We start from the raw sequence: 14,486 nt of genomic DNA, 5'->3' as shown, positions 1-14,486 counted from the left end.
GCTCTTTTCATTTACTTCTTTACTCCATTAACTTTTCAAATTCTGGAATCATAGAAGATGTGTCACCCGGTCCCTAATAATAATAACTACAATAATAATAATGCCAGCGATAATTCAATTCAAACGATTAGCCTAGGCAAAGATGGGTTTGATATTTTCACGTGTTCATCATTTCCAGAGTCATATTTGGGATATTTGGATAAAATTTTCACTGGAATTTTCATACTACTAGTTGTGAGAATAGTTGCGGTTTCATCGCATAGCTCATCAACGCATGAATCTCTCTTGCTATTATGACTGGAAAATTCATATAGTTTTGCATTTAAAACTGTCTGAGATGATGTGCAGATGTAATTTTTGTATTTGACTTCCGTTTGCATAAAGATCCATGGGGTACCTGCATTGATATGAGAATAATTACCAAAATCATACCCGACCAACTCAACATTTTCAATTTTGTCTTTGGACGTGTCATAATTAGCAAGTGAAGTATTAATTATAAATGGTAGATATTCACAATGACGTTTCCTGCAGGAATTTATTAGTGATTGCGTAATATAGCCTAATCTAATACAATATAATCCTGGTTCTTTTATCCAGTCCTCTATATAGCTCACCATGAAAAATTCTTCCTTGCACGTAGATTGTGTTGATTTCAGTAAGGTAATTGTGTCCCTTATTGTATTCCTTTCGACAGAACCATGAAGTGCAATCCATACGTTGAATGGCACTCTTCCCAACGGCAAATGGTACGGTAGAGCAATCAAAGACTCATGGAACGGTTCAGTGCGTAGGAGGCGGATATTTCTTATCGGATTGATTGATAGCAATACACTGTAGACAATATGCCAAGAGTGAGATATACTGCGGAACTTCCCTAAATCGTAATTGCAGTTTTGAGACAAACCATTTGATAAGAGACACCTTGCTGGCTTTCGCAGTGGGTCCAGATCCTGCAAATACTCCTCTAGAGGCTCAATAACGTAATCCCATATCGGATGGTCCACCTCAAATAGTTGCAATATCTTATGCCTGTAAATTTCATTGTGGATCCTATAGAGCCTCTTACTCACACCACAAAAAGCTCGACCAGTGCTGCTCACTATTCTTCCTAGCACGTCATCAGGTAAACTCGCAAGACTCATAACGCTGGACAGCTTCTTATGCTCATCGTATAAGCTCCCTTTGGGATGATAGTTTTTCAAGGTCTACCTTTAAATATTGCACCGCGCAAATCTGAAAACTTAACAGACACTTTATGGGAAACTCTCAGGTGAGAATAACATATAAACTCCACTAATACGCCGGTAGTCATTCTATGTTCACATACTAATACCTTCAACTAGGCTGGATTTCGAAAAAACCCCATGCTGCTAGCGTCTGATCACTTCATTTTGGAGTTCGGCGGCAAAAAAAATCACTGTTAGCCATAGTACACAAGACATCCATCGTCAAGTAGCCCTTAGACCTGGAAAACCCTACATGGTTTAGTGTATCGTTCACTGCCTTAACTAGCATAGAACACCAACATAGTTCTGCGATTTATCCCGTCCGACCTTCTCTATCTTCCACCTGATGTTATGAAGCCAGTCCTGAGAGAACCAGAAGAGGAGGGACAGTTATTTCGATATGGTGTATACTAACAAGACGGGATACTCATGGGAGGAATGTGGTACTCATTTTTGGTGCAACTTTGTCACATAAGACATGAAAATTCCTCACGGAGGAAAGTTAGAACGATGTGTTGAGAGACATGGTTGACTTTCAACACCAGTAGCAACATAAAGTTACACTGGATGCCATTTCAAAACCAGCAATGATATGGCCGAGTGTATGTTGAACCGTTGAATTAGCGTAGTTTCCAACCCTATATTAGGGCTTATACACTCGTCGAGGTGAGGCAGAAGTTTGCCAAATCGGTACGTCTTTTCCAGAAAGGGAAAGTCATTGATAAATGGGGCGGTTCTGAAGCTTCGATGAGATGACATTTTTCGACTTCTACAAAAAATGTCGTATGAACACCGAATTAAATTCGCTCACTTTGTATGTGAAACTGAAAATCTCACAGTGAAAAATTTTATACTGGGAGAATACTGTGATGAAAAAAAAGAAAGAACCATTAAAAATTTTGCAGGCGAAAATTTTAAAAGTGTAAAAAAAATTATACCTAGTCTATTCCATCCTAATTGGACTATAATATAATAGAGTGATTTTTTTCACAGGAAACTATATGGTTAAGCAAAGCTGAAGAATCCGTTCACTTATTTGATTTAATCCATCACCAACCCGCCATAACAATTGCATTTAACTGTTGATTTAGCCTATCGAATCATAATAAAACCCTTTTTGTACATAAAGTAGATCATCAGAATATCAATGGTAGGAAGGAAAAGTCCTCGCAAAAACACTCCTGGTACAGGTCCTACAAGAGGGAAAAGACTCCCAGCAACTGCTCGACCAAGGAGGTTTAGTTTAATCTACAGTTCCGATTCCTCATCTTTAAGTGATGTAAGTGATGGAGATGGCCACAACAATAGACCACATTCCAACAAGAACAAAATGAAGAGACGTGGTGCTGATAATGTCATAAATAACTCTACAGGCAAACAAAGTAAACTGATACAAGAATCTAATGAAAATGCATTGTCTTCAGATTATGAAGCGATAGATGACGATAGAACGGACACAAGTAGTGATGACGATGATGATGACAGTGACAGTGACAGTGATAGTAGTTCTGACGATGAAAATATAGATTTTGTCAAGTTAACAGCCCAAAGAAAGAAAAGAGCAATGAAAGCTTTATCTGCAATAAAAAGAGGTCAAACGAATAATGGCAACAACAAAGACAATAATAATGAAAACAATAATAACAATAATAACGAAGTTGTACCCGAGGGTTCAAGGACAAATAAAGACCTTTCACCAAAGAAGGAAGAAGAAGAAGAGTCTAATGCTAGTGTCGAAGAAGATATTGGCGAAGAGATTGTAGAAAGTAGGAAAAGTACCCCATCCAAAAACCTATCAGATGTTTCTAAAACGTTGAATAAATTACATGTACCAGAGTTCTCTGAAGACTCAGAGGAGTCAGAGTATGATATTGATCACGATGCATATTTCAGTATTATAAATGATGGCAACAATTCTGTTGGTGAGATCGATACTGGTTTAGAAACCGGGGATGATGACTTACCTGTGCTTGAAGAAGAGGAACACAATATTGTCTCTGAATTGCAAAATGATGACAACCTTTCTATCGATGATAGTGCTCAAGATGAAAGTACCGATTTAATGGAGCATAATAAACCAACCAATCAATATGATAATGAAGAAGATGATGAAGATGAAATAATGACAGACTTTGATTTGCCTTTTTATGAAGACCCCAAATTTTCTAACCTCTATTATTATCAAGAAGAAAATGAACCTAGACTCAACTTAAACAGTACATCTTTGCCGCTAATACTAAACGATGAAAGAAGAATAAGAATTCAAGAAAAAGAGGCAAGAAGAAGAGAAAGAAAAGAACGTATCGAGGCTAGAAAAATGCTAAGAAAGAATGCTAAGAGTAAACCGGGCTTGGATGGCGATGAATATGTCTTCGGCGTCTTTTTCCATAGTGATAATGAAGATGAACAAGATAAAGATAAAACTAAGACAGAAGGTACCAGAATATATACTGTTCAAAATTCTGACTCTAGTGATTCAGACGATGATTATGACAATATTTTACTAGATGTTGCCCAACTTCCCAGCGATGACGAAGAACTCATGGCAATTGATTCAGATGATAACGACGACTCTTCAGAATTCGATATGTCAGCCGAATCAGATGATTTTGATGAGCTCGACGATGATAGCAGTGCAACAAATATTTTTATTGACATTGATGACTTGGACCCGGATTCTTTCTACTTCCGTTATAGCGATGATGAGATATCAAATTTCAGCGACAAAACACCTTCTAAAGATTCCGAGGACGCTTCAAATGGTGCTTTAGAAACTCTTGTTTATGTCGATGACGAATCGACTGATGAGGATGATAATTTACCTCCTCCAAACTTACGGAAAAGAAATGTTGGAACCAAAGCCAAAGAAATTGTGAGCGCTAATGTTGTCGGTCTAAGACCACCAAAATTGGGTACTTGGGAAACAAACAACAAACCATTTAGTATCATTGATGGTCTGTCAACAAAATCCTTGTATGCTCTTATTCATGAACATCAACAGTTACAGGAAAGATCTCAAAGCCCTGAATTAGCCGAACCTCCATCTACCGAACAACAATCGGGCGAAGATATGACATTAAATGAACTATTAAATATGAGTGAACTAGAGGAAGGTGAAGGTGAAGATACACCATCTCATCAAACATTATCAGTTTCTGATTGGTATAATAAACCTAAGGTACCTCTATCAGCTTTTAGAAATAAAGGCGTCAGTATTTACGACGATGACGAATACCTGACTCCTAGCTTATCTGTTAAAAAAGTACCTATAGGTTATGTTGGCGGAGAACGTACAAGAAAGAAGATTGATAAAATGAAAGAATTACAAAGAAAGAGAACTGAGAAGAAAAGAACATTAAAGAAAAAGAGAAAATTATTGAAATTGAGAAGAAAGAGAGCAAGGATGGAAAAAGAGAAGTTATCAACCACAAGTGATCCTACTGGTAATGACGATCTCCACGAGGGTCCAACTGATACAACGGTAAATGAGAGCAAGAGCTTGTCACACTCCGAATTACCAGATTTTGACGAGGGTCTCAGTGATCATATTTATGACACCGAAAATATGGGCTCTTCACAAAGGAAAGATTCTCTCAAGAGTGTAGGCATTGATGAAATACATGAAATCCTTGGAAAAGATGACAGCTCTCTATTGGATAACCATCATTCTCAACTAATGTTACATAACGATTTGGCACACGACAAACACCAAGATGAAAATGCCATTGCTGGAGCTGATGCGGACATTCTAGCATCGTTAACCGCCCCAGTCGATTTTGACGATTTCGAAAATACATCCTCATCGTTATGGAAGCAACGCAGACATAGCATGGCAGAAGCTGCAGCAGAAAACCTGAGATTTACGAAGAATGGGTTGTTCAGTGAGGCTGCACTTGCCAATTTAGAAAGTATAATTGATAATGAGGGCCCTTCAGACACTTTCGAATTTAATGAGGTCCTACAATAAAAACACATCCTATCAAACAGAGGTTTCCACCATGGAAACCCCATTCCTTTGCATTGTTAATAGTTTTTTTTACAAAATTGACACCACAAGACTATCCGATATACACTATCTTACAAAAACACATATATATAAATTCAAAAATAGTTATTCATTTTAAGGTTTCTCGTATTTATTTTATAGCTTGCATTAATGACTATGTGTCCGTGGACAATGATCTGAAAATTTTTGAAAAATTATAAAAAAAAGCTCATCTCATCGCAAGAGAAGTAATAAAGACTGGCAACTGTTTGACAGATCGATATCTAGTTAACCGTGGATCAAATGGACTTAAAGAGTAGTTATAGGAATACTACGTTAGATCCAGTTTATGCTGGTAGTGGGGCCGTAGCCACTGTCTCAGAAGATGGGTCAGTAATGGCTACACCAATACTAGATGACATTAAAATTGTACAGTTGAAACCAGTAAAGAAGATTCTACACACCATTTCGAACAATGATGAACAAGAAATTACAGCTTTAAAAGTGACACCCGATGGAAAATATTTGATTTTTGTTTCACAAGCGCAATTATTGAAAATAGTCAATGTTAGTACCGGTAAGATTATTAAATCGATGAAAGTTTCGTCTCCTTCTTACATTATCGATTGTGATAAAACATCTACTTTGGTGACAATTGGTGGTACTGACGGTAGCGTCGTAGTTATTGACATTGAAAATGGGTACATTACACACTCTTTAAAAGGTCATGGTGGTACCATATCAAGTTTGAAATTTTTTGGTGAGTTGAACAGTAATATCTGGTTACTATGTTCCGGTGACACAAATGGTATGGTTAAGATTTGGGATCTAGTGAAGAGAAAATGTATACATACTGTACAAGAACATACCTCACCTGTCAGAGGTGTTGATATCGTTGAAAGTGAAAATGATACCGACGTCTTACAACTTGTTACTGGTGGGAGAGATAATATTGTAAACTTCTGGGAATTCAATTTAAAGAAAAAATGCACATTAGTAAAAACCATACCGGCTCATCAACAAATCGAATCAAGTGGATTCATCAATCACGACTTTATTTATACTGCAGGTAGTGATGCAGTTTTCCAAGTCATATCATTAAAAAATGGTCAAGTAATAAAAAGAACCAGAAAACCGATCGAAGAACTATTTATTATTGGTGTCCTACCGATTTTGAATGGAACTGAATATTACTTAGTTATGTCAGACCAATCATTAAATTTGATTGATGTACAAGGGGCATTGGAAGAAGAAGAAGACGAGCTAATCAGTTCGAAGTCTTGTATTGCCGGTAATCATGGGATCATTGCAGATATGACATTTGTTGGCCCAGATTTGAAACACCTAGCTTTGGCGACCAATTCACCAACACTAAGATTGATACCCGTTCCAAATACCAATAAGAGTGATGGGAATGAAGATGAGTCCTTTTTACCAATCGACGTAGATATGTATGAAGGCCATGAAGATCTACTAAATGCCATTGATTCCACAGAAGACGGGCTATGGATCGCTACTGCCTCCAAGGACCACTCGGCGATAGTTTGGAAGTACAACACCATTAAACAAAAATTTACTCAATACGCAAGATTTTCAGGCCATTCATCATCTGTTACAGCGGTTGGATTACCAAATGTCATGCCAAAATCATATCCTGAATATTTACTTACAGCATCTAATGATTTAACTATCAAAAAGTGGAAGATACCAAAACCTTCAGCAGGAGATGAAGAAGTAGAATTTCATGATGTTAAAATATCCGAGTATACACGTCGTGCCCATGAAAAGGACATTAACGCGCTATCGATATCCCCAAATGATTCAATTTTTGCTACTGCCTCTTACGATAAGACTTGCAAAATATGGGACTTAGAAACTGGTGAATCAGTAGCAACTTTATCAAATCATAAACGTGGTTTATGGGACGTCTCATTTTGTCAATTTGATAAAATTATTGCTACCTGTTCGGGTGATAAGACTATAAAAATCTGGTCTTTAGATACTTTCAGTGTCATTAAAACATTAGAAGGTCATACAAATGCTGTTCAGAAATGTTCATTTATCAATAAACAAAACCAGCTCGTTAGTACTGGTGCAGATGGTTTGATTAAAATTTGGGATATATCAAATGGTGAATGCATAAGTACTCTAGATGGTCACAATAATAGAATATGGGCATTGTGTGTTCAAAATGACGGTGACTTAATTGTCAGTGCAGATGCAGATGGTGTGTTCCAGTTTTGGAGGGACTGTACAGATGAACAGAGGGAGGAAGATATGGCAAAGGAAAAGGAAAGAATTGAACAGGAACAATCCTTACAAAATTATTTGAACGAAAGGGACTGGACCAATGCATTCTTATTAGCCATCAGTTTGGATCATCCAATGAGACTCTTCAACGTTCTTAGAGAATCTTTATCTACAAAACACGAGGCTGACAAAGAATCTATATTCAACAAGGAATTGGACCACGTTATTTCTACATTAGATGACAAGCAACTGTATCTACTGATGAAAAGATGCAGGGATTGGAACACAAACGCACGTACACATAACGTTGCCCAGAGAACGCTCAGATGCATTCTACAAAAGCATAACATAACGAAACTGAGTGAAATACCAGGTGTCATTCAATTGATTGACGGTATTATTCCATATACACAGAAGCATTTTACAAGAGTCGACAATTTGGTCGAACAGAGTTATATATTAGACTATGCATTGGTAGAGATGGATAGACTGCTGTAAGTATTTGATACCGTGTATAGTAAATAGATTTGACGCTTTTCACTCTTGAGCGAAAGTTTGAAAATTTTCAAAAAAACGATGATCATCACAGTGACTAGTTTCTACTAAATAGTAAATGAAGAAGAAGGAATATCGGCGTAATATTGAGGATGTCTGCTGCTGATATTAGTGTGGTTAAGAGTAATAGTAATAAGAAAAGTAGAAGAAGAAAGAAAAGAAGAACAGCCGATGTTTCAGACTCTTCATCGTCAGATTCATCATCTTCATCAGATAACGAAGTGGTAATGGATGAAGAAATTCAGAAGGAAGATAAGGAGATTGAGGTTTCTGATGTGGAACTATCTGATAAAGAGAAGGAATCTGTCTTGAAAGAGGAGTTGGATGATACCACAAAGGATAAGTTGAGTAATATATCGTTTACCAAAACAGAATTAATAACACAGAATAAAAACATAGGTAGAGATAATTTCGATTTCAAGAAGATTAGTGCTACGCTGGAAGATGGCAAGCAAAAATTATTTGAAAGGGAAGAAACAAATAAAAAATTAAAAAACGACTACTTAGGATTGCTCTTCGAAAGTTATGGTGATGATATCAATGCAGTGAGAGAATCTAGCGATTTTACCAATAAATCCCTGGTACTCTTGGCTAATGTACTCAAAGAAGGTTCGAATATGTTCGATACAGATACTTTGAAAACCATATTAGAGAAAAAATAAAAACTATTATACCTAAGAAATACAAAACTAAATTAAAATAATATTATATAGCATATTAAAATCCCCAAATTAATTTGTCATCGTCTGTTTATGACGCCTGAATAATTTTGTTATGAAACTTGTTTTACCCTTTTTGCCGTTACTTGCTTTCTTTACCACAGGTTCGTTTTCATTATCACTCTGTGAAATGACCTCCGGCTTATTAGTGAAAATACTTGTTGTTGTTGTTTGATTAGTGACCGTGGAGGGCCTGTTTTGTCTAGTGAAAGAGGACACTGACAATGCTTGTTCAACCGGTAGAGTTGTCGTTGCGCCATGAGAAGAAGCAACCGTTGTGATTTCAGGCAGTTCCTCTTCTAATCTCATTTTCTCCTTTTTAGAAGGTTGATAACCTGAATTTTCATTTGAGAACTGCACTATTTTGTCAAACATACTTCTGAATTTGCTATGATGACTCGTGCTATTACTTCCGGAAGTTTGTTTTCTCGATATGGGCTCAAGTCGTGGTTCAGGGGCAATATTAGATGTTTGTAAGGGCGATGGCATTGTATGCACGTTAGATTCAAGGCTATCATATTTATTATGGCCATTATTGTTAGAGGTGGAAGATGAAGGAATATTATTTGGTGTAGTATCTTTTGTTGAAAGTACAGGTGCTGCTTTTTCACGTAATTCTACGTCTTCTATTTTTTTTTCTATATTCTCATGTTGCTTCATTGTAAATTCTTCTGAGGATCTCTGATAAACGTCATGAGATTCGTTGTACCTCTTTTGGGCAATTTCCAAAGCTTTGGCATACATTTCTTCATCCGACAGTTTGTTAGATTGAGGTTGTGGTGTTGGTATCTTTTTAACCGGTTGTGGTGTTGAAGCTTTTCTAACCGGCTGTTGTTGCTGCTGCTGTGGAGATCTTAAAGTCATTCTTTTGCCCATTACACTCTTCTTAGGTTGTGAAGCTGGCTTTTCATTCGTATAACCATTTTGATAGACTTTTTGCTTTGCAACTTCAAGGGCATGCAAGTACATTTCCTGCTCTGACATTGGTTTGACAGAACGACGTTGTGGTTCCCGTTGTACACGCCTTTGTACGACCTTCTTATTTGGAACTTTCTCCGTTTTCCTTACTGGTGTCTGATTAATATATTCTTTTGCATCTGAAAATTTGGAAACACTACTTATTTGATCCAAAGGCGTTGATGGGCGATTGACATGCCTTTCACTCCGTGGTTCTACGAAGGATTCATCTTCCACATCATCGAGATAAGGATTATTCATATCTGGAGCAAAAGCCTCTGCGCTGAGGACTTCAGGTTCTTCGTCTTCTTCTTCGATCACGTTACTGGCTTCGTCACGGATAAAATTATCACTAAATTCGTTAAAATGATCTTGATTTATTGCATGTCCGTCTTTCAACGGTTTAACATCGGTTGTTGTTGTAACAGTCTCGATGTATTCGTACCCATTAATTCGCTTCACCGTTCTCTTCGTTATAGATTTTGTTCTTCCCTGTTGATCCTTAACTTTGGTAATTTGAGTTGTAATTGAATTTGTCCTCGACATTGGTTGATTCACCATTGAATTTGATCTTCTTGTTGCGTCTTTACGTTTGATAGCTTTTCCTTTATTAGCAGAAACAAATTTCTTTACATTTTGAACGTAAGCACTTTCATTAGTCAAAGATTGAGTCCTTTTCGTTTGATTCTGTCTGTGATACAGGGAAGCGGAAGCTGCTTCCCTCGAGAGCCTGTTACTCTTGTTGTAGTTTTGACCGAGGTTTTCGTAGTAATAATCATACCTGGACAGATCAGGTGCTCTGTACTCCTTTCTCACACCGAAAACCATTATGATGACTCTTGTGTATAATACGTGGTGAATATAAAAGGGGAACTATAAAAAAAAAAGATGGAATATAGACAACTAAGGATAGCAATTATGACGCAGTGACAGTATTGGTTTATCGTCCCCAATTAACATCAGTTGTTTCACTACATATTTGACTGCTCTTCCTGTATTTATATATACGCTTCCAAGAAAAAAAAAATTCTCGATGCTTCCCTAAGGGGACTTTTCCGGAATCGAAAGGGGATTTTCCACACGTGGCATTGTTCGGCAGAGAATGCCACACGATGCCACAAGGAGCACGTGATTTGTGGATACGAATGACACAGGTGAATGCCACAGGTAAATGCACACTTGGGCTACAGTGCAATTTAATATATCTTATCGTTACATGGCAAATATTTTGAGCTATAACCACGACATGCTACAGTGCTACTGACCATACCCCGTCCCACAGATCCCTTATAGCCGACAGGTTGGAAATGGTGTACCTGCTGCACCGTTTCGCCAACTCACTACACTCACGAAATATTCTGTTGAGTCTTCTACAAAACATTTATTCAAGCTTCTGTATAATACCTAAAAGCTCATATGCTTAACCTTGACTAGTTATTCAGTCATCTTTCGAGTTCGCTGTCCTCTCATTACTTGTGCTTATCCCATCACATTTAAATCAACTGGAAAAACTTGACTTGCTGCATTATTTTGAATCATACAACGAGGACATTTGTGGCTCAAAGAAGCATGCTAAGGTCTGAAAGAAGAGTTACTAAGACGAATAGGAAGAAGAATGTTGACTCAGATACACGAACTCTGAACGAGATCATGTGCAATGAACTCATGGAGAATCAGATCAAATTTTCAAGTCTATATGGTCAAATCAATAATCTCAATAAGCTGGTTGTAGATCTAGATAATTTTAACACTAATACATTGGATCAGTTGGATCGTTCAGAATCCAAATTTGATGATTTGGTCCATGCTACAACTGTGGATTCTGGGAAGATTGAGTCAATGATAAATGACTTAAATAAAAAGATAGAAAAGTTTGAAAATCCACCTGCTTTTTCATATGATATCTCCTTTGAGAGTTCATTTGTCATGGACTTGAAACAGAAACTAATCGATGCTCATATACTGATGAAAGATTTCCACAAATTTCATGAATCAAAAGTCTCCAGTCTACAAAATCAAATCGTGAACATGGAATTGGAAAATTCAAGTACCAAAAAGGCACTCGACGAAAGCAAATCTTATATTGGGTTGTTACAGCATGCAGTTTCTCAATTAAAGAAACAGGAAGCCGAGATTAAAAGTAGAATTGAATCAAATAGCCTGGAAGCGTTAGACGTAGAACAACAATATCCTTCGCCAATTTCAAATGATAACTCGATGAAGCACAAACTTACAAATAACAATCTACAGCACACGTTGGAAGGAAGAATTCTAGAGGCAAGATTGCAAGTTGCCCAGCGACATGTGATTGAAATGAGTCAAACTAAAATCCATGAATATCAGAAAAAATCAAAGACAACGATTATGCAATCACAAATGGTTATTAATGAATTAAAAAGTACTCATGCCAAGGAAATCAAACGTTACAGGAGAGACTTATGGAATGAATCTTCAATAGAAGTGAAAAAAGAAATAGCGAGTATACTTTTAACAGAAATTTCTGGTGCCTTAGATACTTTGACTCCAACAATCAACAAAAATGACTCTTTAAGTTTACTTAATACTATTATAAAAAAACTGTTGACAGTCAATGAGGATAAAGTGCAAAAGATGTCAACACAACAAGGTGTTGGTACCACCATTAATAATATTACAAAATCGCTACCTCGAAAAACACAAAAATCAGCAGGGACCATTCAAGCAGTCACGAAAGGTGCTTCCACAGAAACAATAATCATCGATGATGAGGACGATGAAGAACCAGAAATGCTCGATGAAGAACCAGAAATGCTCGATGAAGAACCAGAAATGCTCGATGAAGAACCAGAAATGCTCGATGAGAAATCAGTGTCAAAGACTGATTCATCAATAATCAGGAATAACCTTTTACCGAATAGTAATGCATCATCAATTGCCACGAGCGCCGCATTATCAAGTACAGTGACAAATACAGTTGCAAATTCTCATTCAAGAATGGAAATACTGAAGCACTCCCTAAACAGGACACTAGGTTCTGATCTTCGAACTGTATCACCGATAATTTCAAGGACGACATCATCGAATCGACTAGCAAGTATGACTGCAATTTCGAATTCAGGGACTACGTCTGCCAGTTTTACAAATGCCACATTACCAAATCTGCTAGCGAGTACAACTGTAATGCCTAATTCGAGAGCTACATCACCAACAATCTCAAACATCATATTACCGAATCCAATATTGGGCCCTTCATTACCAGCCAATTCAAGTACTGAATTGCGCACTGTGCCAAAGAGCACACCATCGCCTCTCTCGAAACCACAACTAACGGCTTCAAACATTACTTTGCAAGAACAAGATCCCAACAGGACGCCATCAACGATACCAACCAAACTTCCGACATTGCACTTGTCAGATCTAGCTTCGAATGAACCAGTAACTTTACCCAATACAATATTAAACACGTTTCGTCCATCGGAAATCGACCCCAAACACGTCTCAACTTCGAGCAAACCTGATAGCTAACATATATTTTTCAATCTCATATAATGCTTCAATTAGTTCAATAATATATATATCTTTATTCGTGATGGCTTTCCACATAACAAGTTTCGCTTGTTTGTCGAGCTGGAAAAATGTAAATGAAAACATCAAATTCGATGATCTAGAAGAAAGATCAAAAACAACAGTAAACGTCCAAGTATTCGAGCAATTCTCCAACAAATGGCTACTGACGATAGAAAGCAAAGTGGTACTGCAAGATTGTTAGGTTCTGCGTCTGCAGGTATCCTAGAAATCGGTGTATTCCACCCCGTGGACACCATATCAAAAAGATTAATGTCGAATCATACAAAAGTTACAAATCTATCTAAATTAAACTCAGTTATATTCCGTGAATATGCAGATATCAATTTCATGAAAAGAGTTTTCACTTTGTTTCCTGGATTAGGGTACGCTGCTTCATACAAAGTGTTACAACGTGTCTATAAATATGGTGGTCAACCGTTTGTCAATGAATATTTGAATAGGAACTTTGAAAACGACTTCAATGCTGCATTTGGACAAAAGACCGGTAAGGCCATGAGATCCGCAACTGCGGGTTCTCTCATTGGTATTGGTGAAATTGTTTTATTACCTTTGGATGTGCTTAAGATTAAGAGACAAACCAATCCAGATGCTTTCAAAGGAAGAAATTTCGTTAAGATTCTAAAAGAAGAAGGCTTGGGTAACTTGTATAAAGGATGGGGCTGGACTGCTGCAAGAAATGCACCTGGTTCATTCGCTTTGTTCGGTGGTAATGCTTTTGCTAAGGAATATGTCTTAGGTTTGAAGGACTACACACAAGCTACATGGACGCAAAATTTTATCTCATCGATCTTTGGCGCATCAGCATCATTAATTATCTCTGCACCATTAGATGTCATCAAGACAAGAATTCAAAATAAAAATTTCAATAGTAGTGAAAGTGGATGGAAAATTGTACAAAATACGCTCAAATCAGAAGGAATAACAGCATTCTTCAAAGGATTGACCCCCAAGCTATTAATCACAGGACCCAAGCTAGTCTTTTCGTTTGCAGTGGCTCAGTCATTAATTCCAAAATTTGATGAGCTGCTACAGAAAAAGTAGCCACAATTTGTATATAAATCTTTGTAAATAGTAAAAATATAACAGTCGGCCATTACAGATGGCTGATTACCATGCCCAATCTACACCTATCAACTGTTTCTATGATATTTATTAGAGAAGAGCTTTTGACTAAATATTGAAAATAAAGTCCGAATATTAAATTTCAGATACACTTCATACTAC

The 14,486-nt window shown here is 37.1% G+C and overlaps 7 protein-coding genes across 7 annotated transcripts; 5 read left to right on the top strand and 2 right to left on the bottom strand.

Annotated features, from left to right (window-relative positions):
• Window positions 1-119: 119 nt before the first annotated feature.
• UCC1 (Ucc1p) lies at window positions 120-1,145 on the bottom strand (the record flags this gene model as incomplete). The annotated part of the gene is made up of 1 exon (XM_003958673.1): window positions 120-1,145. One exon carries the CDS (start codon window positions 1,143-1,145, stop codon window positions 120-122), a length of 1,026 nt encoding a protein of 341 aa, XP_003958722.1.
• Window positions 1,146-2,376: 1,231 nt separating this feature from the next.
• On the top strand, window positions 2,377-5,196 carry IFH1 (Ifh1p; the record flags this gene model as incomplete). Its single annotated transcript, XM_003958672.1, has 1 exon — window positions 2,377-5,196. One exon carries the CDS (start codon window positions 2,377-2,379, stop codon window positions 5,194-5,196), a length of 2,820 nt encoding a protein of 939 aa, XP_003958721.1.
• Window positions 5,197-5,610: 414 nt separating this feature from the next.
• On the top strand, window positions 5,611-7,962 carry UTP13 (U3 snoRNA-associated protein UTP13; the record flags this gene model as incomplete). The annotated part of the gene is made up of 1 exon (XM_003958671.1): window positions 5,611-7,962. One exon carries the CDS (start codon window positions 5,611-5,613, stop codon window positions 7,960-7,962), a length of 2,352 nt encoding a protein of 783 aa, XP_003958720.1.
• Window positions 7,963-8,111: 149 nt separating this feature from the next.
• On the top strand, window positions 8,112-8,681 carry RSA3 (Rsa3p; the record flags this gene model as incomplete). The annotated part of the gene is made up of 1 exon (XM_003958670.1): window positions 8,112-8,681. The coding sequence occupies one exon, from the start codon at window positions 8,112-8,114 to the stop codon at window positions 8,679-8,681; it is 570 nt and encodes a 189-aa protein (XP_003958719.1).
• Window positions 8,682-8,750: 69 nt separating this feature from the next.
• Window positions 8,751-10,523, bottom strand: MSC3 (Msc3p; the record flags this gene model as incomplete). The annotated part of the gene is made up of 1 exon (XM_003958669.1): window positions 8,751-10,523. One exon carries the CDS (start codon window positions 10,521-10,523, stop codon window positions 8,751-8,753), a length of 1,773 nt encoding a protein of 590 aa, XP_003958718.1.
• A 741-nt stretch (window positions 10,524-11,264) lies between these two features.
• KAFR0H01720 (uncharacterized protein) lies at window positions 11,265-13,199 on the top strand (the record flags this gene model as incomplete). Its single annotated transcript, XM_003958668.1, has 1 exon — window positions 11,265-13,199. One exon carries the CDS (start codon window positions 11,265-11,267, stop codon window positions 13,197-13,199), a length of 1,935 nt encoding a protein of 644 aa, XP_003958717.1.
• A 198-nt stretch (window positions 13,200-13,397) lies between these two features.
• Window positions 13,398-14,303, top strand: GGC1 (Ggc1p; the record flags this gene model as incomplete). Its single annotated transcript, XM_003958667.1, has 1 exon — window positions 13,398-14,303. One exon carries the CDS (start codon window positions 13,398-13,400, stop codon window positions 14,301-14,303), a length of 906 nt encoding a protein of 301 aa, XP_003958716.1.
• Window positions 14,304-14,486: the final 183 nt, after the last annotated feature.

This window comes from Kazachstania africana, chromosome 8 (genome assembly GCF_000304475.1).
Source record: "Kazachstania africana CBS 2517 chromosome 8, complete genome".
Lineage (NCBI taxonomy): Eukaryota > Fungi > Ascomycota > Saccharomycetes > Saccharomycetales > Saccharomycetaceae > Kazachstania > Kazachstania africana.
Note: the sequence above shows the minus strand (reverse complement) of the source record. Positions and strands in the feature narration are given on the sequence as shown.